Genomic DNA, 22,764 nt, shown 5'->3' with positions numbered 1-22,764 from the left:
TATCCTCTGAAGCCTTCCGGGCTGCCTCATTCTGATGGTGCCAATGCTTGAGTGAAGATTTCAGATTTCTCAACTTTAAAGAGATCGCATAGCCTGCCCATCCATACGAATGATCATTAGAAAGTTTGGATTCAATCAAACTTACACAATCTTTAGCAGACAACCAAGTATTAAAGTACCGAAAGGAACAGGGACCCCAAGTTGAATCCCCTGCATCCAAAAAAATGGGAAAGTGATCTGAGGTGATCCTTTCTGCCCTATATACCCTGGAATTATTGAAGAGAGAGGCCCAATCGACAGACACAAAAAATCTGTCTATCAACGAGTGAACACTGTCATTTCCCATCTTTGACCATGTGAACCTTCCATTATAGAGAGGGATCTCAACTATCTCTAAAGTTTCAATCACTGAATTAAAAACTCTCATCGCCTTTGAAATTCTTCTTCCGGAAGATCTGTCTCCTATCCACCGAGTTACATTAAAATCGCCTCCCACACACCAGAATCTATCTGCAAACCCCTGGACATCTTTGAGCTCTTGCCAAAGAAACTTTCTTTCTTTATAATTTGTTGGCCCGTAGACATTTGTAACACGCAAATTCTGCAAATTAGAAAAGGAACATGAGATAGTGATTGAAGGATTTCCTGCAATTGGATCTTGCCACTCATCCCATAAAGTAATCACTCCTCCTGAAGACCCCACGGCATCTATTTGAGTCCAGCCAATGTCCTTTGAACTCCATAGGGATTTTATGAAGCATCAGTTTGTTGTAACTTTCTTTCTTGAAGTAGGACGATATCAGGGCAGTGTTTCTGTATAAACTTCTTGATCTTCAAACGTTTTTTATAATTGTTGAGTCCCCGGACATTCCAAGAAAGAATTTTCATTGAGGAACAGCGGATGGAGCTAGTGTGAGACCAACCGAATTGAAGAAGGGAGGAACATGCGTGTTGCAGACCTTACCTAAAGTGTCCCTTTTAAAACTTCAGGACCAAATAGACATCTACTCCAGATTCCAAGGACTGAAAGTATATTCTGCCCTAAAACTACAATCTAAATGAATTCAAAACCAGCAATCCAGCTGGATGATCAAAAAGGAAGAAGACGCCTAAAGTATCTTTTTAGTTTTCTAAACAGCCAGAAATATTATCAACGTTTGCCCATAAAAAAGTTTGACATTATTAAACAGAATAGCTGGTACTCATGCCAATATTCTTCGAAGTTAACAAGATGAATGAAAGAATAACACTAGTTAAACAAAAAGAAAAAGAAGCCAGAACCAACATGGATTAGTCCCATGGTTTTAGTATCCGTACTGTCTCACTTCTATAGTGTATATATAAATCTTCTCACATTGATTTTGTGGTCTTTTAACTTCCCATACCATTAAATCCTGGAACTGTCCATACTACTTACCCCCTCTGATTACAAAATATGTCACAATTTGTGCTTTCCTGATCTAAATTAAAGATCTTAGTATGTACCTTAATCAAATTGAGAACAATAATTGGATTTCCATATCTCTTTGCAAGGTCTTCGAAATGCAATTTTGTAGCTTGATATGTAGGATCATATCGTTGTACTGAAAAGTCAAAAACAGTAAACATAAGGAGATTTGAAAAACAATAAACATAAGAAAAAATCTACTTTTATGTTAGCGTAAAAAATAGAATCACAAAGCTTCGGTCCTTTTTATTTATTTTCCTTTTTCATCAATACAATTTTTTTTCCGTTGAAAGATTACAATCCCTCATACAAGCAATCTTACTAAATCCACCTATTCATTTCCACTTTCAGAATGCCTCATACTGCTGCCCAAAATAAAGATAAATCCATGAGATAGCCCTTTTTCCCTTTTTCCCTCTTATGAAAGCTTTTCTTTGGATTCTTTGGCTCGAGAGAAACAGATAGAACTTCTGAGGTTTTCTGGCACCAACTGGTTTTTGTTTCTTCGTCATGCAAGTTCTAAAAACTCTTTTATAATCATATTTATAACATCATTTCTATATGTTCCATCTGATATGTTTTCCGTAGCTTTACTCAACTCAAGTTGAGACTGCAGCCACACTTGCAAATGAAATTTGTTTCTTTGAAGAAAAATAAATCAACTCCAATTCTAGTTGGGTATTCAACCAAATACAAATGGGAAAGGCATTATACTGATATTCTTACAGATAATATCAGGCTTGGGGCTAAATTTAGAAGCTTCTTGAGACCAGAAAAGAGGAATTGAACCGCGCATCTGCACAACAGAACTCATTTTTCCCCTGCATGAACCAGCTTCTTCATCAAGGACAATCTGCTCTGTTTCAACATCATTTGCAACCCGTCCGCGATCATTCACTCCTCTTTTTAAGTAACTGTAATTTGAGAAAGATCGCCAAACAGTACAGGTATATATTGCTTAGAATACTAAAATAACCCAACAAAAAGAAGATTATCTTAAACATAACTCAAACAAATATATTCCCTTTAACTTCTACTGATAATAAGAAAGGAATAAATATTTGCATTCCGTTTCTTACTTTTAAGAAATAAATAGCATGAAGAAGAAAAAGGTCTTTTGATTTTCATGTTCAACTTGATGTGAGAATCTGCCAGGCTCAACCAAAAAAGAAGAAAAAGGTCTTTGAACATTGGAAAAAATACACTTTTGGTCCCTGAGGTTTGGGATAGGTGTCAATTTAAAGTTTCAAAATGAACACTTTTGGTCTCTGAGATTTGGGATAGGTGTCACTTTGGTCCTTAAGTTTCAAAATAAATACTTTTGGTCTCTAAAGCTTGAAAGTTTGTTTTAAATGGACCCCTAAGTATTGTTTGACCGTTAGTTGACTTAACGGAAAAATTATCTGGCAATTAACAGGTGACTGGTTAGGGACCAAATTGAAAAGCAAATTAAAAAAGTCCAGTCACCTATTAATTGCCACGTCATTTTTTTGTTAAGTCGACTAACGGTCAAAAAATGGTTAGGGACCATTTATAACAAATTTTCAAACTTTAAAGATCAAAAGTGTTCATTTTGAAACTTAAGACCACATTGACACCTACTCCAAATCTCAGGGACCAAAAGTGTTCATTTGGAAACTTCAGGAACCAAATTGGCACCTACCCCAAATCTCAGGGACCAAAAATGTATTTTTCCCTTGAACATTTTATGTTCTTTTTTTTTTTAACAAGAAACAACTTTTCATTGATATATGAAAAGGAGAATTGTTTAAGATACAAATCCAAACGAGGTGAAAAAAGAAGAGAGGGAAGAGAAAATAACGAAAAAATAAAGCAAAAGAGCAATACAAGCTCGAAAAGATAAAAACATTCTAAAACAGAACTCAGAAAAATTGCTTACTACTGAGCTTGGAAAACCAAACTAAATCCAGAGCCAACATCCGCACGAGGGAAAAAAGCCTTCCTTAGCACCAAGAGCGAAGACCAAACTCCAAGAACTAGACCGCAGCTAGAATTCAAATAAAAAGTTCCTTTTCCTTTTATGTTCCTTTTCATTCGTCAATAAAAAGTTCGTTTCTGGTTCAAAAAAAAAGAAAAGAAAGAGGGCTGGAATTTGGATCCATCAGATCCTTTTTTGGGTAAAATTCTTATGTGAACCTTGCAGCTCCTCATTTTTTTGTTTTTTTTGGCCAAAGGATTATTGTGCAGCTCTTTGGAAATCAAAAAGCCCAAAAAAGGTTAGCATTCTTGCTTGAATTCTTACGAATGACAGGATACAGCAGAAGTTCTCCAAAAGAAGCTTCCTTTCGTGGCTATTCATCCATCTATTAGTGTTCTATGCGTTGATAGTGGCAAAAGCCAAGTCCATCTATGCTTCCATTGCCCATATGCAGCGCTCTACTGCTGGGTTTTTATTTCAGTTGTTCAATTTTTCTTGGGTCTTCACATTAGAAGTTCCCAAGAACACTTCTCACCTTCTGTTTGGCCCGGTGTTGTCTTCCAAAGCAAGTCTTCTTTGGATTAATGGTATTAAGGTTCTACTATCGAAGTTATGATTCGAGAGAAATCAAAGGGTTCCTGAAGTAAAAAGCAAATCTCTACTCAAAAGCTACAGCTTAGCTAAGTTCAAAGCTCCTCAATGGTGTTCTCTCTCTGATTTATTTACAAATTAATCTCCTAGTATGATTTTGATAGGAATGACCTTAGGGGTAATTAGGGATATTATTAGGGTATTGAGGGTACCTTAGTAATTAGATAGGGAAGTTGTTAGGGAGGATTGTTATAAATAGAGTGAAGGCATAAGAATGAAGGTATCCAATTAGTGAATATGGTTTAGGCTTGAGTGATACCTCAAGAGGGGAGGGTCCAAGTACCTCTAATACATGGTTATATTATAGTTCATATATCCTTTTATATTTCAATATATTTCGGGTTCGATCAGATTTGTTCCAATTAGGAGGCTTTTGTAACTTCCCCGGTTCATTTCTCGCTTGTATTTCCTTTTATATGTTTTGGTTCTCTTTCGTATTGTTCTTTCACTCCTTTGTGAGTTTGTAATTGAACAATTTTGTTCATTTTCATTACATTAGTGAAAACTTGTATCTTGTTCAATAAAAAAAACAAAAATATATATGTGTGTAAATGACACGATCAAGCAAAAATTATACCGTGTCCCTGCAAAATGTCGAGAACGCCGGGAAATCAAAGTGACTGTGAAGTCTCTTCCAAAGATTGACAACCTAACCTGCATATATAAATATGGGGATTTGTTTTAGGAAATATGAGCATTCTAACAGACGAACAGTACTCTAGTGTGAGAACATAGGGCAACCAAAATTACAATTCACTCAAAGCCCAACCAAAAGACATTGAAGAATACCCGGGAAAAAAAATAAACAATATGATCAAAAATTAACCTATAAAGAGCCACAAGATTTTGATATGAACCCAATGGTCTATTTTCAATATATTTCAATAATCACCCCAAAATGAGGGACAAAACAGAAAATATCTTAGCACTTCAAGAAGCCAATAACTCTCCTTCTCAAGCATTATCTCCTCAAATCTAAACCACTAAATAATTGCCTACCCTCCCCCTTTCCCCTCATTTTATTTATAAAAATCTCCCTAACAACTTCATATCTAATTACTAACATACCCCTGTTTGCTATTAATAACCCTAAATACCCCTAAAGGTCATTCCTAACACTACCCCACCCTCGAAACACACCTTGTCCTCAAGGTGTGGTTAAAAAAAAAACTTTGTTCTTTTCTTTTTTTTTTTCATCACTCCAAAATGTGAAACCTAGCTTGAAAAACATGTAATAGAAAACCCTAGCTGAAACGATTGTTCTGTCGCTGTGCGGTGGGGCGTGTGGGTAGATGGCGATGGCTGGTGGCATGCGAGATAGGGCACCAGACAGTGGCGAGCGACTAGGGCGTGTGGCAGTAACGGCATAACAACAATGAAAAATGGTTTGTGACATTCGATGGCCAATGGTGGTGCAGGCGAACAGATGACTGCAGCGGTGTGCATCAGACGGTGGGGTGCAATGGTGTGCATAGTCGAAAAATGGAGGATGGTGGTTAGTGGCAAACAATGGTGGAAATGCTAGTGGCGAGAGTGTTGCCCTAATCTACTACCCCATGGAATGATATTGAAAATTCAGGTAATCAATCTCCTATTTCTACTTCATCGTCCATTCAAAATATCTTACCTAATGTATCTGATCTTGATGTCCCTATTGCCCTTAGAAAAGGTTTTCGTACTTGCATTAAATATCCTATTGCAAATTACCTTTCATATGAAAAACTGTCAGATAGTCATAAAGCATTCATCCACTTCTAAGATAAATAACTTGTTTATTCCCAGGAACATATAATAGGTCATAAATAATTCAAATTGGAAATTAGCCGTTATGGAAGATATGGATGCTATAAAACAAAACTGCACATGGAACATTGTGGATCTACCAAAAGAGGAAAAAACAGTGGGATGCAAATGGGTTTTCACTATGAAATGCAATGTTAGATGGTAGTACTGAGAGATACAAAGCTAGTTTTATAGCTAAAAGGCTTTACTCAACCCTATGGGATTGATTATCAAGAAACCTTGACCCTATTGCTAAGATTAACTCTATTAGAGTTCTTTTATCTGTTGTTAATTTATATTGGTCACTTCACCAACTTGATGTCAAAGATGTCATTCTCAATGGAGATCTTGAAGAAAAGGTATTTATGGATTTACCCCTAAGTTTTGAAATGGATATTGGAGATAACAAAATGTGCAAATTGAAGAAATCTCTCTATGGTCTTAATCTCCTAGAGCATGGTTTGAACGTTTGAGAAACAGTCACTGACTATGGCTTCCTTCAAAGTCAAGCGGATCGCACTATTTTTTATAAGCACAATTAAAATGGCAAAATAGTTGTCTTGATGACATTATCCTCACAGGCAATGATGAAGATGGATTGAAATCTTTGAAGAAAAGACTTACGAGTGAATTTCAAATTAAAGATTTGGGAACTATGAAATATTTCCTAGGGATGTAATTTGCTAGATCAGAAAAGAGGATCTTTGTTAATCAAAGGAAATACATCATTGACTTACTTAAACAAATACATCATTGATTTACTTGGTTGCGGAATAGTTGAAACTCCTATTGAACCAAATTTGAAGTTACAAATTGCAACCATCATGGCTGGCCCATTGGTCCAAAGGGCTAGGGTTAAATGAGAAGGAATGGATTCAAACTCCATGATGGCCACCTACCTTAGAAATTAGTAATTATTAATTCTTATGTGTTTCCCAGCACCAAATGTTGTAGAGTCAGGCGGTTAATCCGTGAGATTAGTCGCTGTGCGGATAAGCTGGCCCAGGCACTCACGGATATCAAAAGAAAAAAGTTACAAATTGCAAAAGATGATGAAGTTAAAGATAAAGAGAAATATCAAAGACTTGTGGGTAGACTCATTTAATTGTCCCACCTAGTCCTGATATTGCTATTGCTTTTGCTGTAAGTGTGGTAAGCTAATTCATTTTCAAGTTGTTTACACAATCTTAAGATACTTAAAAGGAACCCTGGGCAAAGGTATATTGTTTAGAAAGCATGACCATTTGCAGGTTGAAGTTTATACTAATGCGGACGGGGCTGGTAATAATATAGATAAACGCTCCTACATCTGGTTACTGTTCGTTTGTTGGAGGAAACGTAGTTACCTGGAGAAGTAAAAAACAAAATGCAGTGGCAAGAAGTAGTGTTGATGAAGCAGAGTTTAGAGCTTTAGCTCATGGCATTTGTGAGGGTATATGGATCAAAAGGCTAGTGGAAGAATTGAAGTTCACTCTTTTTCGGTGAATAGTCAAGCCTCTACTGATGTCCCGTGTCCGACAGAAGTCAAGAAGATAAATTGGAATGAAATGGTTGTAGTTACAAGAAGGGATTTCCATGATGATTGGGGGAGGATTCTTGAGGTCATTCAACGACAGACAGAGGAGTGTTTCATTATTAATCCCTTCCAGGCTGATAAAGCTTTGCTGAGATGCCCATCAGAGGACATAGCCCGTCTTCTCACACTTAACAAAAGGTGGCTTTCTTTCTGTCCTCTCACCTTGAAAATTGAAAACTGGAGCCCTCTGCTCCACGGTCGAACTACCGTGGTTCCTTCCTATGGTGGTTGGTTGCGCTTCAGAAACATTCCGTTGCACCTTTGGAGTCTGGATACGTTTCGGGCATTAGGTAACTGTTTCGGAGGCTTCTTGGATTATGCGGATTCAAATTCTTCTTTAGTGGATTGCATTGAAGTTATCCTAAAAGTTAGGGGGAATTATTGTGGTTTTGTTCCGGCAGAAGTAAAGCTCCTAGATAAAGACCAAGTCTATGTAGCCACAGTTAATACCTTCCAAGACAGCCAAACTTGATGGAGAAGAAGGTTGACGTTCATGGAGGTTTCTCTCTGGCAGCGGCGAAGTGTTTTTACAACGGAACAGAGAAAAATCCGGTGGATAAATGGCGTTTGGAGGAGGGCTTCTTTTACCCATCGGTATCTATCTTGCCCTGTTCCTTAAATGCTATATGTCCTTTTCCTGTCGGTTTTGCAGAGGCTGCTCCAGCTAGACCGCTAGAGATTCAGAACTTAAACGAAAATGTCTCTTTGCCTGTGGACCCCCCAATATAGCCTATGGCTCGTTTACCAAAATTTTGCAAATTACAAAGCGTAACGGTTTAACCTTTACCAAAAGAAGGAAAAGCTAAATTAGTTTCCTTCTCAAAAGTTAATCAGACCAAGTTCTTTCACAAGAAAGCTTTTATTGGGTCCACAACTACGGAGGAAGGTACTTCAACGGCCACAAGGAAAGATAAGGGGAAACAGCCAGAGTCAGACGGGATGTCTGCTTTTTCTAATTTGTCCGAGGTATCCTTTTCGAGCATTGGTAGCCAAATGTCTAGTAGAGACATGGAGGGTAGCGAAGGCCAAAGAGAGGAGTTAGGCTCTTTACCTCCCTCAGCTCTGGATCCTCCGGATGATTATTTTATTTGTTTTGAAGAGGGAGAAGGGACTGTTGAGGCAGATCGGCCAGGCAGTGGTGCAGAGGATGGTCAAAGAGAAGATGAAGACGACCAACATCTAGATATAGATGAAGAAGCTCATTTCCCTTTTACATGGAAGATAGTGAAAGCCCTTAGAGTGTTTAATATGTGCCTTAGACCTATCTCTTCGAAAGCTGCTATGAAGGGAAGTTCAGTTAAAACGAAAGAAGCTAGAGGGATGATTGCTCAAATAAAGGCATGGGAAAAGAAGATAGAGGAGGCAGGTTCAGATCTCCAGCTTTTAGATGAGGGCCCTCAGGTTGTTAAATGAAGATCCTCTCACGGAACGTCTGAGGTTTAGGAGCCCTCCCAAAAAGAGTGCTCATCAAAGACCTCATTTGTAAGGTGGACCCTGATTTGGTGATGTTACAGGAGACTAAGATGGCCGCAGTCAAGAGTGTGTGGAGTTCGCGTAGAATTGGTTGGGCGGCTTTAGATGCAGAAGGTTCTTCGGGAGGTGTCCTCATTATGTGGAATGAGAATGCTATAGAGATTGAAGACTCCATCATGGGAAGTTTTTCAGCCTCCTTACGGATTAAGTTTTTAAATGGGTTTAGTGGCTGGGTTACGGGTGTTTACGACCCGTCGTCTTATAAGAACAAGGATTGTTTCTGGCAAAATTGTTGAATTTGGCAGGTCTTTGTTCAGAAGATTGGTGTCTTGGGGGCGATTTTAATGTAGTCAGATCTCCTTGGGAGAAGTCAACTGGGGGTAGAGTAACTCGAAGCATGCGTATGTTCAATGAGATTATAGATTTGATGAAGGTAGAAGAAGTCCCTTTTAAAAATGGTTCTTACACCTGGTTTGATTTCAGAGTGAACCCGATTTGTACCCGCATAGATAGATTCTTTTTGTCTCCTAAGTGGATGAACTTTTTTAAAGAAATAACTCTTTATAGACAGGCTAGAACTACTTCAGACCATTTTCCTTGGCAATTAAAAATGGGGGCATGCTCCGTTTAGGTTTAAAAATGTAGATCATCCCTCCTTTCTACAGAAGGTTGATTTATGGTGGAAGGCACAGTCTCCGCCAGGTTGGCCCGGCTATGTTTTCATGGAAAAGTTGAAAGCCCTTAAAAAGAATCTTATTATGTGGAACAAAGATACGTTCGGGCAGGTGGAAAACTCAAAGAAGGAAATTATAGCTCAAATTGAAGCCCTTGATAAATAAGAGGAACTCGGAATTCAATCGGATCAGTTTGCTGGTCGTAGACTGTCCCTCAAAGCGGACCTCCTGGACATTTCTCAAACCCTAAACAAAGAATCTGGGCTAAAAAATGTAAGTTGAGATGGCTTAAGGAGGAAGATGAGATTTCGAATTTCTTCCATAGATGGGCATCGGCCAGAAAGAGTAAAGCTTTGATTCGTTCTCTCTGGGATTGAAACGATACGATGGGGAGCTGCATACAGATGTTGAGATTGAAAATGAAGTGGTCAGTTTCTTCCACCAGCTTTATGAAGAGTCAGAAGGCAGTAGATTCATTTTTGAAGGGCCAAATTGGTGCCCTCTTTAGAGTACATGGGCTGAAAGCCTTGAAGTCCCTTTCAGTGAGGAGGAAATCTGGAAAGCTATCAGAAGCATGGGTAATCTGAAATCTCCAGGCCCACGGCATGTCGGTTGAGTTCTATAAAAAAGCTTGGAACATTCTAAAGTGGACTTAGTAGGAGTGTTCCAAGAGTTTTTTGAGAACGGGATTGTTAATAGTCGCACTAATGAGACGTATGTCTGTTTGATCCCGAAGAAGAAACAAGCTAATAAGGTTAGTGATTTCTGCCCTATTAGTCTAGTCACTTCTCTCTATAAAATCATAGCTAAAGTTTTGGCTGGGAGATTAAAGAAGATTCTTCACCTTATTGTAGATGATGCTCAAGTTGCCTTTGTGGAGGGTAGACAGATCCTCGATGCTATGTTGGTGGCGGCCGAGACAGTTGGGGATTGGAGTGTCTCTAAGAAGCAAAGATATTTGATTAAGATCGATTATGAGAAAGCTTACGACATGGTGAATTGGGATTATCTTGATGCAGTTCTTGTTAAGAAGGGCTTTGGTAGAAGATGGCGTATGTGGATTCGAGGGTTTTTGTCCTCTGCTAACTTCTCCATCCTCATTAACGGCAGGCCAAAGGGAAAATTTTTTGCCAAAAGAGGTCTTAGGCAGGGGGATCCCCTGTCTCCTTTCCTTTTTACCCTAATTGGTGATTCTTTTAGCCAGTTAGTGAACTATTGCTGCAAAAGAAGGGTTCTCAGAGGTGTTGAAGTAGGAAGGAAGAAGGAACTGGTTTCTCATTTACAGTATGCAGACGATACTATCATTTTCTGTCCTGGCTATAAAGGTAACTTGGAATGGTGGTGGTCCATTTTTTCTTTGTTTATTAAGGGATCGGGTCTGAAAGTTAACCTGGCCAAAACTTCCCTTATTGGGGTGAATATTTCAGATCAAAAATTAGCCATGAAGGCAGGCCTCCTTGGGTGTAGGGTTGAGAGCCTCTATTTCTCATACTTAGGGATCCCCCTTGGTGGAAATCATCGGGCAGTTGCTTTCTGGAGACCGCTGGTGGATAAGTTTAGAACTAAATTGAGCAAATGGAAGAAACTCTTACTCTCCAAAGGCGGGAGATTAACTGTGGCTCAATCAGTGGTGAGCAGTCTCCCCAATTTCTATTTTTCTCTCCTCAAAGCCCCGATTAGCATCACCTCATATATGGATAAGATTGTTATAGACTTCTTTTGGGATGGGGTTCCCTTCATCCTTGTTGAAACCTTGTTAATTGGGCTCAGACTTCATTACCTGTCAAGCTTGGAGGCTTGGGTTTTGGAGCTTTCAAACAACGTAACAAGCTCAAATACCAAAATCAAGCTTGGAGGCTTGGGCTTTAGGCCCTGTGGCGTAAGGTGATTGCTAGTATTTATGGAGTTGATATAAGGGATTGGATGCCTTTAGACCCTAGAGGAAGAGAGGGGGAGACCGTGGCACGACATTGCTAAGTTGAGTTCTTTTATTCAAAAGTTCCTTCACTTTAAAGCTGGACACAGTGGTCGTATTTTGTTCTGGCAGGACTGTTGGTTGGGGGACTCTCCCCTGGCACAGGCCTTTCCGGATATCTTTGTGGTACCTTTGAAGCAAAACGCTACTTTAGCCGAATGTTGGAATTCAGTCCAGAATAGTTGGGATTTGGGCTTTAGAAGAGGTCTTTTCGACAGGGAGATTGCTTCGTGGGAGAGTCTTATTCAGCTTCTGGACCCTGTCGAGCTCGGAGAGGGAATGGACACGGTGTTATGGTCTTTGGAAAAGGATTGTCGGTTTACAACAAAATCACCCTTTTCAAATATGATGAAAACTACTCCAAAGTTACCCCTCCCTTGACAGAAGGCATTTGGAAGAACTCTGCCCCTAAGAAAATCAAGGTGTTTATGTGGTCTTTAGCTAACAGAGCCCCGAATACGCATGATCGTCTCCAAAAGAGATGCCCAGGGTGGAATCTTTAGCCCTCTATTTGCTGCCTTTGCTTAGATAGCGAAGAGTCCTTAGCTCACATCTTCTTACACTGCTCTAGGGGATGGCAGAATTTGTTTGAAATCTTTTCTATGTCTACTTGTTTGCCAAAGAAGATAGATGCGTGGTTAGCAGAATGCTTTCAAGGATGGGTTTCAAAGGCAAAGTTAAAGAGATGGGATTGCGCCTTCAGAGCCTTTCTATGGTAGTTATGGTTAGAAAGAAACATGTGTTCTTTTGAGGACAAAGAGTCTTCTTTTGATTCTTTTTGTAATAGTGTTCATATTACGGCTTCATGGTGGTGTTATAGGAACAAGAAATTCTTTTGTAATTACAGCCTCTCTCAAATCAATCAAGATTGGAGAGCTCTACTCTATTAGTGTTTTTTTTGGAGAGTGACCCCTTATCCCTGGTCCTTAGGCTGTTTTTTGCTGTTCCTTTTCAATGCAAAGTTTGTCTCTTATCCCAAAAAAACGAAAGCACCTATTTGTATTTATGAGATAACAAGGTTGTAATCTCCATTGCTCACATAATAGGACAATATGTACATCCTACTTGCTAATAACTGAGCAAATTACTGATGTATTGACTAAAGATCTTCCAAAAATGCAATTCAACAAGTTGATTGACAAGCTGGTAATGGAACACATCTTCAAACCAGCTTGAGGGGAGTGTTGGTTTTATATATTTAATAGATAATTATTGTAAATATTTACTTTTCCTTTATTATATAGGAATTTATAGTTTCCTTTATTATATGTAATTTGAATTTATAGTTTTTAGTTTCCTTGTTAAGGAAAGTTTCTCACCTCTATTTAAAGCTGACTAAGGTGTTATTTTCTAATCAGAAAAACAATTTTATTCTTTCCTTTAAATTTGACTGTAGCACTTATATTTTTTATGTCGTTTATCTTTCTCGTTCAATTGGGTTTGTATCCCCTCTTTGGGTTTTTACTTTACCTTTCCTTTATTTTGTTTTCTTCTCTCTCTAGGAATTCTATCCTTTGAATAGTTTTGTTTCTTTTCATTAATTAATGAAAAAGTTTGTATCTTGTTAATTAAATAAAATAAAGTAGATACTACTACTTGATAATGAAGACACAACCAATCTGATACAGAAACTGATAACAAAAAAGTAATGAAAACTGAAGCAACTGATATGATAAACTAATGTTACAGCAGCTAATATTATAAACTAGCATCTAATATAGTAACAAGTTAACAACTAGCCAACAATATACCACTGATCTAATTATCAAAATAGTAAACTGATGTTATTGTTACACCAGCAAATAACAGAAAAATGCAAGGGGAGAGGGACAAGACAAGATTAGGTCTCGAAACTAACTACATTAAAGGTAATGACAATTCACATGACAAAGAGGTAAGAGCAAGAGTAGCATTCGAATACCTGCTTGAAATGCCCATGAACTAATGCTATAGTCCATGCAGTATTATTGCATCGTGATCGAATTGCTTGGGTCAAATAAGCATTCCAGACAAAAATGTTATCATATGGCATTCCTTCTGCAGCAGTTGACATAGCATTCTTTTGCAAACTTTGCATTATTGGATATGTATAGCTATAGAAAAAATCTTTTGTCAAATCAACGCTGGATAAAAGTTTTTTATACCTGCATATAAACAAAGCAACAATGCTATTAATTTGTGCCATATATGGTTCCAAATATTAAATTAACAAGCTGGTGTAGAACTGTTGCACAACAATGAAAAATCTTCTGAAGGTTTTGATATTCAACCTCCTTCAGTGCATATATACAGAAAATGTAGATCAACAAAATTCATGTCAATTAAAAAATAATTGTTCGTGCATACAGAAAATACACACTTGTAAAAGTGAAATAGAGGAATAGTTTTTTTCTTTGTTTTCTATAGAAAGAACAAAATAACTCACGCACAGAAGGACCTGACCCAAAAGGGGAAGCATCCCTAAAAGTGGCATAGAGGGATAGTATTGACCAAGTGACAGCTACTCTTCCCATTCTTCAGGTCAAAATACCAAAAACAAGGTGGGCTTGTCAAAGGTGCTTTACTTAAATGGCCGAAACAAATTAAAGTAAAGCAGCAATGTCTTAGTGGCTCATCTTATTAGTTAACTTCTGACAAGAGCTGGTGAGTGCAAGATCGTGGGAGGGTTTAATATGAGCAACAACGAAAGAAACCTCAACCACCTCATGTTTGTTGATGACATCCTCTCTTTTTGTGAGGATAAGGAAGAAAATTTGAGACTGCAAAAACATCATCAGAGAGTAGAAAAACTTAAACTAGTTTGCCAAGAACTTCATCCTTCAAAAAACCAAACATCAGTAATATTTAACTCTTAGCTCATCTTCTAGACCCAAGCTTTGTATTTTGCAAAAATTTTAACATAACCATCAGCTAACTCCTCCTTACATCTGGATTGCAGCTCCAACTTTCTTCTAACCCGGACCTCTTCGCAAGAAACCATTTCCTTTTGCAATCTTACCAATTCCAGATTTAGAGGCTTAATCTATCTTTCTAAGGCAATAGAAGAATTGGAAGGATCTCCAATAGAGGATTTTGAGGGAGGGGATGAGATGTCATCTCAATTGGCAAGAACTCAAGAAAAAGCTCCCCGTCAATGCCTGGAAAATTAAGACTGAATTTTCTTGGGTCCATTTAGTGCATTATTTAACTATGAACATTTAAAAGTCAGTCACTCTACATCATTCTTATCCCCGTACATCCCCTACCCCCACCCAAGATAAAATAAATAAATGAAATACATCATGATTGAAATATATGCAACTTCACACATTGTGGAAGATAAAGAACAGGTCACGGGCTTGAGAGAGTATGAGACAAGTAACATAAGGGCAGCTCAAGACTTACCTTATCTCAGTTTTAGAATGGGCTACATCAGTCTGAACTGAGACGTGTGGAATCGTAATCAATTGGGTTTCATCTATACCATATATTGCATGACCACAAATACATCCAATTTGCCGACGCTTGGTAACCAAAATCAAATAATATGACTCCAGACATTTAATGCAACCTACAACCATTAAACATGTCACAAAAATATAGGAAAGCGCGAAAAGATATAAGGATGAATGACATATAAAAGCAGAACCAACATCAACCTGCAATACCGAAAGCCTTTGTCACTGGGTTTAAACCCCCAGTAGCACGATTTCCTTCAGCAATTCGCTGACGGAGGTTCCTGATTTCTTGCAGCGAATACACTACCGGGTCTTCACTAATATTGAGCTCGGATGGTTCCGACCGATCTATCTTCAACACTCGAAAGAACTTCTTATAGCGATCGCTCCCAATCAGATAATACCTCTGCTTAGGCAAACTCAATACGATAAAATAAAATTAATACGGCGGAAGGATCGGCTTCTCGTGCACAATAGAATTGATATTTTAACTCGTTCTACTGGAATTCAAAGGTCGTGGTTTATGAGAAATTCAGAAAAACAACTTTAAAATTCAAAGATTGTTTTGACACACTTCTTCTGCAACCGATTATATTCTGAACTAATCTCCTCAAGGCGATCGGGGAGATGAAGAAAGAGTATAATTGTGTCAAAAAGACCCGTTAAGGACTCGCATCTGTGCTTTCTGATGATAGAAAAATACTAACGAAAAAGAAAGAAAGTGAAAGTGAAGAGGTTACCGCTCTGGTTTCGTAAAGCCTGAATTTCTCGAGAGAATATGAATTGTGATCGACGTCGGGGTCATTCGAGGGGTGTACTTTGGCGTAGGGTGGCGGAGGCGGATTGGAACTTTCAGACTTGCCCATTATTCTTGAGGTTGGCGATGAAGATGGCTGTGGATGGGCGGGAATTGATCCTGATCACCGTTGGTTCTTCTTCTTCGAGGATTCACAGGCCATTAGGCAATGCCTTGGTGGAGCTGTAGGATATTGTGAGCTTTTAACCTCCTGTTTCCTTTTTTTTCCCCTTCCTTCTATCTTTTAGTACCACGAGTGGAGTTGGAACTCAAACCGATTTTCTTCGGAGACGGGTGTTTTATGAAAGTTGAGCAAGGCTCATTTCCGCTTTTCTTTGTAGTTTTCGTTGGTCAAACGTATAAGTTATATGTAAATTAATTCTTTAAGGTAGATGTTTTAACTCATTTCTTTTCGATTTACCTTAATGTTTTTAGGTTAATTAGTCATTCATTAGGTAAATTTTTTTAGATTAATTAGTCATTCATAGTAATTAAGCTTAATTCAATATTATAATCTAACAATTTTAATACATATATTTACATTATCAAGTATGTGATTTGAACATGACTTAGCTGATTAAAATTTAAATCTCTCTTAGATATTTTAAAGAAAAAATAGATATTTCGAAAATTTAGGAACTAAAAGTATCATTATTTAATTATCAAACTAGGATAGATTCTAACACTCAAAAAATAATAAAATAATGCTAAATTTAAAAATAAAATAAAAACCATAAATTTTGTACGAATAATATTTTGAAACATTTAGGGTATTGAAATTTAAAACTAATAGGAATATTTTTTTTTCAAAGAGAGGCAAAAATAAAAGGATATTTTTGTAATTTAGCATAATGATAATAGTGTAAGCTAGTAAAGTAGTGGTGCAGCTTAGAGCAGGCGGTGGAAGGTGGATAATGTTGAGGGAGAGGAGAATGGGTTTGAATTCGAAATAGCAGTTAGAAAGCCTAAGGCAAGATGGAAATGGGGACTGGGAGGTCCTGCTCTTGCAGTTCTCACACTATCAACACCATCTTCCCGTTCCCGTTCCCACCCCCGCCCCCGCCCCATCGGCTTCTCATATCGCCGCCAAATAAATTTAAAAGAAGATCCAATATCTCCTTCGGTGCAGCTGCAACATTTTCTCTTCCCAAAAGATGCCAAAAGTGTGGAGGTAAAGGGGCCATCGATTGTCCTGGATGCAAGGTCTCAACTCTCCATTCTCAAATCAATTTCACGAAATTCAATGCACTGCCACGTTGCACATTAATTATTCTCTTATCCTTTATAATACTCATATCATTTGTTTGGTTTCTGCAGGGGACTGGGAAAAACAAGAAAAACGGAAACATTTTCGAGCGTTGGAAGTCACTCACTCACTCAATCTTTTACTTTTTACCTAAACTCATACTAATTTATTCATCCATTCACATTTCCTTCAATTCTTTTTGTTTCAGATGTTTCGAGTGTCAAGGATTCGGATTAAAGAGCTGTCCTGAATGTGGAAACGGAGGACTCACTCCTGAACAAAGAGGAGAAAGATGATGCAAACACACGAGTTTAATCCTTCCCATCTTTACATCTATTTATTTAATTTTTGTTAAAGAATTGCGGGGCGGAAAATTCAACAATTTTCTACCCTTTACATAGTAATTAGGTGCCCTTATCGAACTCGGATTGGCCCAACTTTATATCTACTTGAATTATTTTAGGGAAAGTACTCCTTTGGTCAATTTTCAGCTGTAGGTTAGCTTTTTGTCCCTGTATTTCAAAATCATGCGTTTTTTCCTTTTGAGTTTTTCACATATCGCGATATTTTCTTTGCGATATGGTTTTATAATGGTGGTGGATATGGTTTTAAGATCGTGTAGGTGTGAAGCAGCTTGATTGATGGTTTTTCTTGTAAAGGGGACGTTATCGATAGAGGTTTGAGAGATGACGCCTACGCATGGCTGCCCCTTGTATTCCAAATTACAATTGTGGAAATTTTTGAAATATTGTGCGGTGAGACGACTTAGCACCAAATTTGAACTATGCCCTAGTAGTCACGTTCTTATATATGTGTCATCGAGGTTTCACTTTCAAATTCTTCTCAAATGTAAGTGATTGTGAGTCCTATTGAATTCTCGTAGAACTTAAGATTAAACAAGAAGTGATTTCATACATACAGAGTCGATCCAATCAAAACATGATTTATTGAGAATGAGAAGATCGATTTCTACACAAATCCCTAGCTTTATTATGGATGGAGAGTGTGAGACAAGCTTCGTAGGACCTTTAAGGGACTGGCCGATCATGTTACGCGATCAATATATGGTAACACGATTGCATTATGAACACCACATTGATTTTGAGTGTAACGGTCTAATATTATGTTGTCTATCCTCATATCATGTTATGCGATGAACTAACCTATTTTTACACCTGTTTAGCTATATGAACCGATTCATGCTCAAGATGTGCCAAAAATGATTCCTAGTTATGCTAAAAAAAAGGTAAAAAAGTATTAAAAAAAAGAAAAAAGAAAAAATCTATTGATTGATTTCTACCTATATCTACGATGGCGACAGGATGACAGGAAAATTTGAAACTCACGAGAATTAGAGTATTACATCCCTTATTATTTGTGTTTCGCTTTTGCTTCCACGAAGGCAATTGGAGAAGGAAGACAATCAATGGATGTGGTTCTTCGGATCAAAATCAACGGACTTGGTTCACCATATTTGGTTTCTGAAAGTCATCCTAGGTTTCGAATCAAAATCAACGGACTTGATTCACTTTATTCTTCTAGCACAGAAAGCCAATTTCTTCCTTAAAGCGCTGCTCTTCCTCCAATAAAATTGTAAAAATTAGAATTTTTAGATATTTATGCAATTAGGTATTAGTCATCCCATCCCATTAACATAAAATTTAAGCTCGGAGAATTAATATTAATCATATTCTGATTGATTCAAACTTGAAAGAAATTGAAGGCTTACCAGAATCAATCGTCATCGGTCTTACTGTGAAGTGTGAGCAATGGATCCGTTCCGAGGACAATGCGCCATTCAGATGATTGAATGTGTGTACTTTACTTAGCTTGGTATGGTATGGGGTATGGATATACAGTATACTAATAATATGGCTCTTTAAAAATTAGAACATATACAATGCAACATATAGCAAAGAGAATGATGAAGATATCCAATGTAAGAGCAGTGGTGGCCTGATCACTCAACTCCATGTTCCTTCCTGCAAGTCGATCCACCATGTCCGGAGTGGATTTGAAGTTCTCCAACTCTTGCTCGTAAGGATCTTCCAACTTGATCCTCAATTTCTCAGCTTGGCGGCTCGCCTCTTCCTGGGCAAGCGTCCAGTCGTAAAATTTGCGGCTTTCTTCGTTGCTCAGCACCTCGTACACTTGTTTTAATTTCATGAATTTGTCGGATGCAGCTTTTAGAGGGAGAGAGGTGGTGTCGGGATGGTATTCTTTTGATAATCTCCGATACGCGCTTTTTATCTCTTCCAGCTCAGCCTCTGCGTTTACTCCTAAGAACCTGCACAGCACCAGCACCTACATACATAAATCAAATTGAAATTAAGTAATTAAGCAAAACCCACTGCTCACGTAGCGTACTGGTAGTGAGAATCGGATGAGTTATTCAGCAACTCTGCCAAATTTGGACCCGAGCTCTCCTGCTTGTTCTGGTCTCGATTGGATTGGGAAGGCATAGGGCCTCCAATCCAACCTTCTTCTTCATTTTGCCAATGAATTCTTGTGTCGACGCCCGGTAGTGATGGTCTTTGGCGGTTGTTGGGAGCTTGAGATGCATAGACCCGCCATATGCGAGCAGGCACGTAGGAGCTTCTGTGCAAGAACAGAGAATTGGGAATAGGAGGGGAGGCCATGGCCACAGAATGGGAATGGAAGGAAGCAAGGCCAAGAAAAGATCAACTATCAAGAGAGTTGAAATCAAAACCACTACCGCCACTAGTTCCTGTGGATGACATTAGATGGGCCCCCCAATAAAAGGATTACATTTGTGTAAACCAATTTGTCGTTTCAACAATTCATCACTTCTATCCAAAGGGAGCAAAGGACTCCCTAGTATTCCTATTGTAAATTAAATTCATAAAGGAAATCATAAAATAAGTCCTGTAATAGAATCGGATATTTCGGTTTCATGAAATTCCTACAACATGAAAGAATGAAAACAGGAAGATGTAAGCTTTTCCAGCCCTATAAGGAGGCTTTACATCAGCTGTAATGCTTTTCTTTATTTAAATTCAAGGTACAAACATGATCCCGTTCTCCTTGATGGTATCAATAACAATACCAAGCTTACCTTCAACTCTTTCATCCTTCCTAGGCTCATACGACATTGCATATACATCTGCTTCCTTCGATCTCTCAGCAATAAGCTTCCCTATTACTCTGCATGCATTGTGATCTGTAAGTGAAGGTAGACTGTTCCTCAGATCCTTTGCATTTGTTGTCGCCACTGATATCACTTTGCTTGTTCCTCTATGCATTACCTTCGCATGGATAAATTTCTTCGAAAAGAAAACATTTAGTAAGAATGGCCTCATATACATATCTGTCCTCTGTTTCCATGATTTCTTGTTCGGTCTCTTTGCAGCCTCCCCTCGAGACCTTCGTGTCCAAGCTGATTGAATAAATAAAACCTACAAGTGTAACCATGCTGGTTCTTTATCAAAAGAGTTACAAAGCTTAACACTTATCTGGCTCTGTTGAACCCAGTCATGAATTCATTTACTCTAAATAATGTAAGCCTTACTCTATGCAGTTTCTAGCCAAAAATGCACGGGTGAATAAGAAGAACATCTGTAGTTAAATGTTGCCGAAAACTTTGACTGAAAACTACCCCATGTTTCAGTATATCTTTTAATAAATCCTCCCTAAAATTTATCTTTTTTCTATTTATTTAATATCCGTGAGTGTCTGGACCAACTTACGCGCATCTCGACTAATCTTACGTGCACCTCGACTAATTTTACGGGACAACCGTCTGACCTTACAACATTTGTATCGGGAAGCATATAAAAATTATTAATTCCTAAGGTAGGTGACCATCATGGGTAAAATTTATCTTTTTAGCAAATTCGTGAGTCATAAAAAAGAGAAAAAAAGAAACCCATTTTCCCCCTGCTATGCCAGCAGGTCTCATAAATCTGAGGCAAATACACAATGTCTCCAAAACAATACTAGAAAATAAGATCAAATAAAGAAGAAGAATCAGATAGGAATCAGCGAGCACTTCATGTTGACCTTGTTCTATCTCTAACCCTGAAAGAAGGACAGGCCATTAGGTTGAAGATTGGCACAAGTCCTATTATCCATGTAGCTAGTGAGTCTCTTCTCATAATCACAGACCAAAGCACGTGTGTTGGACCTGTATGACGTATCCAAGTTTGCCAGCTAGCAACAAACTTTTGAAACATTGACCAAGGGAAATAACTATCACAAAAGCATTGCCGCCACACCACAAAAGGGGATCTGTCTTCCTCTTCTTCAAAAAGACAGATATTATACTTATTTCAATGCAAACTTCCCTGAATATTTCACATTTCAAGTCAGAAAATTGCCAATATAACCTACCTGTGTCCCAACGATTTCAAGTAGAGGAAACTTCTCCCAGGTTTAACTAAGTGGTCATGGGTTAAAACGGCTCGAAACCATTCATTCATCTCGCATGATAAAAAATTAAAAATCTATGAATTTCTAAATTTAAAGTGTTTTCAATTTCAAACCCAATTTAAATTGAAGGTCGGAAATGAAGAAATTGAAAGATGCGGAATGCTCAACAATAGCAATATAGTCATTTGACCTGGAAAGAAGCAGAAAATAGTTGAGAACTCTCTATACCACGGAACACTCTGTCCTTTTCAGCCATAATAACAGCACGACTATTTTCCTAAAGATGACTCTAGACAGTATTATTTCAAATTCTCAAACTATATCCTGAAGAAGACTCCTTTACTGTGCAGCAAATTTTAGGAAAATTAGAATATGATCGAGTTCATGTTGACTACTGGTTTGAATACACAACTAGCAGCAAAGCCACAACATATTTACTTCCTCGCAAATAATTCTCCTTCCCCGACGTTTCACTTTACAGTTTCAGGTTTCAGGTTTTATATTCCCAGTTGACTTCGGTTCCAATCAGTATCCCAGCGATTCTACTGAAGCTAGATTTTAACATAACTCCTCCCAATAAAAGTGAACAACAACAATAGAGCAAATAGCCAAACAGTTCTAAAAATAACGAAAGCAACTTGTTTTGTCTTTGTAAATTCGTTAGTTCCAGAGTTCTCTCAAATCAAAACTAAGTACATGTTGTGCAAGAAATCCGTGGTCCACAACGGATAAAAATGGGATTTCCTCTGGAATAAACAGGGAATCGAATAGGATGTCAGTAAAGAAATTGTACCTTTGCATGCGCGGGATTCGAAGAGATGGAAGACGAGCCTGTAGATATGCTAATATTCGGAAATGAAGATACCCACGAGAGAGACGAGGGTTTCCGTGATGGAGTGGTGGGATCTGATAGCCACTGGGAAGAGAGAACTGAACGCACAGAAGAACAAGACGGCAGTGAAGAAGATACTGCTGTGAAAGCCATCGTGCAGATTGAGTTCATTCGTCCACCCACGACTTTTCATTTTAAGTAAAATTTTGAACTTGCCAGCGAATGTGTTTTAAGAGAAATATAAAAATGTTAAATATAAACTCGACTTTTTAAATGGTATCTATTAAATTCTTAACTTAGAAGTTTAGATTACATCCTTATATTTTAAGCATCTTTATTTATCCATTTCACCTCAACTTAGGTCATGTTTAGTTAGCCGCAATCCTAATAGAAAGCAATCGTAATGAAAATTCTAAACCCTAATCAGAAGATGTTGTTTACTAAAACTGTCTGAAATCAGAATTGAAATAAAATATACAACAATTACTAATATATTTGTTTCTCCTTTAGTCAATTACAAATATATTATTGCGCTAATCTTTTTTAA

The 22,764-nt window shown here is 38.0% G+C and overlaps 4 protein-coding genes and 1 long non-coding RNA gene across 6 annotated transcripts in view; 1 reads left to right on the top strand and 4 right to left on the bottom strand.

The window, feature by feature from the left end:
• ATSAC1 (Phosphoinositide phosphatase family protein) overlaps positions 1 to 16,032 on the bottom strand; it is a 43,776-nt gene extending 27,744 nt beyond the window's left edge. The window contains exons 1-8 of one of the 2 annotated variants that reach the window (XM_022296728.2): positions 15,695 to 16,032; positions 15,156 to 15,360; positions 14,902 to 15,067; positions 13,439 to 13,661; positions 4,615 to 4,691; positions 3,348 to 3,455; positions 2,174 to 2,361; positions 1,486 to 1,583 (exon numbers count right to left, since the gene is read on the bottom strand). In XM_022296728.2, coding sequence (XP_022152420.1) covers positions 1,486 to 1,583; positions 2,174 to 2,361; positions 3,348 to 3,455; positions 4,615 to 4,691; positions 13,439 to 13,661; positions 14,902 to 15,067; positions 15,156 to 15,360; positions 15,695 to 15,820 — 1,191 coding nt within the window. In that variant the 5' untranslated portion in view covers positions 15,821 to 16,032. The remainder of the gene's footprint in view (positions 1 to 1,485; positions 1,584 to 2,173; positions 2,362 to 3,347; positions 3,456 to 4,614; positions 4,692 to 13,438; positions 13,662 to 14,901; positions 15,068 to 15,155; positions 15,361 to 15,694) is intronic. The other variant, XM_022296729.2, reaches the window with a different exon arrangement.
• A 599-nt stretch (positions 16,033 to 16,631) lies between these two features.
• LOC111020203 (SSUH2-like protein) lies at positions 16,632 to 17,480 on the top strand. Its single transcript, XM_022296794.2, has 3 exons — positions 16,632 to 16,953; positions 17,068 to 17,114; positions 17,205 to 17,480. Exons 1-3 carry the CDS (start codon positions 16,726 to 16,728, stop codon positions 17,290 to 17,292), a joined length of 363 nt encoding a protein of 120 aa, XP_022152486.1. The 5' UTR covers positions 16,632 to 16,725; the 3' UTR covers positions 17,293 to 17,480.
• Positions 17,481 to 18,799: 1,319 nt separating this feature from the next.
• On the bottom strand, positions 18,800 to 19,788 carry NDHT (Chaperone DnaJ-domain superfamily protein). Its single transcript, XM_022296792.2, has 2 exons — positions 19,364 to 19,788; positions 18,800 to 19,283 (listed from the first exon to the last, which is right to left on the bottom strand). Exons 1-2 carry the CDS (start codon positions 19,633 to 19,635, stop codon positions 18,860 to 18,862), a joined length of 696 nt encoding a protein of 231 aa, XP_022152484.1. The 5' UTR covers positions 19,636 to 19,788; the 3' UTR covers positions 18,800 to 18,859.
• Positions 19,789 to 19,859: 71 nt separating this feature from the next.
• On the bottom strand, positions 19,860 to 22,419 carry LOC111020202 (uncharacterized). Its single transcript, XM_022296793.2, has 2 exons — positions 22,179 to 22,419; positions 19,860 to 20,412 (listed from the first exon to the last, which is right to left on the bottom strand). Exons 1-2 carry the CDS (start codon positions 22,386 to 22,388, stop codon positions 20,014 to 20,016), a joined length of 609 nt encoding a protein of 202 aa, XP_022152485.1. The 5' UTR covers positions 22,389 to 22,419; the 3' UTR covers positions 19,860 to 20,013.
• On the bottom strand, positions 20,874 to 22,172 carry LOC148212118 (uncharacterized). The gene is made up of 2 exons (XR_015790295.1): positions 21,347 to 22,172; positions 20,874 to 21,257 (listed from the first exon to the last, which is right to left on the bottom strand). It is a non-coding gene; the product is annotated as an uncharacterized LOC148212118 (long non-coding RNA).
• Positions 22,420 to 22,764: the final 345 nt, after the last annotated feature.

This window comes from Momordica charantia, assembly GCF_013281855.1.
Source record: "Momordica charantia cultivar OHB3-1 chromosome 4 unlocalized genomic scaffold, Mcharantia_2.0 BLBB01000004.1, whole genome shotgun sequence".
Lineage (NCBI taxonomy): Eukaryota > Viridiplantae > Streptophyta > Magnoliopsida > Cucurbitales > Cucurbitaceae > Momordica > Momordica charantia.
This window is presented reverse-complemented; position numbering and strand designations above follow the sequence as displayed.

Bases quoted from the DNA above. Each gene is read 5' to 3' on its own strand.
- LOC111020202 (XM_022296793.2), bottom strand. From the start codon at position 22,388: ATGAACTCAATCTGCACGATGGCTTTCACAGCAGTATCTTCTTCACTG. The intron at 20,413-22,178 runs GTACAATTTCTT...TTACACTTGTAG, and splicing joins CGAATCCCGCGCATGCAAAG to GTTTTATTTATTCAATCAGC.
- NDHT (XM_022296792.2), bottom strand. From the start codon at position 19,635: ATGGCCTCCCCTCCTATTCCCAATTCTCTGTTCTTGCACAGAAGCTCC. The intron at 19,284-19,363 runs GTACGCTACGTG...GGTGCTGTGCAG, and splicing joins TCATCCGATTCTCACTACCA to GTTCTTAGGAGTAAACGCAG.
- LOC111020203 (XM_022296794.2), top strand. From the start codon at position 16,726: ATGGAAATGGGGACTGGGAGGTCCTGCTCTTGCAGTTCTCACACTATC. The intron at 16,954-17,067 runs GTCTCAACTCTC...TGGTTTCTGCAG, and splicing joins TCGATTGTCCTGGATGCAAG to GGGACTGGGAAAAACAAGAA. The intron at 17,115-17,204 runs GTCACTCACTCA...TTTTTGTTTCAG, and splicing joins AACATTTTCGAGCGTTGGAA to ATGTTTCGAGTGTCAAGGAT.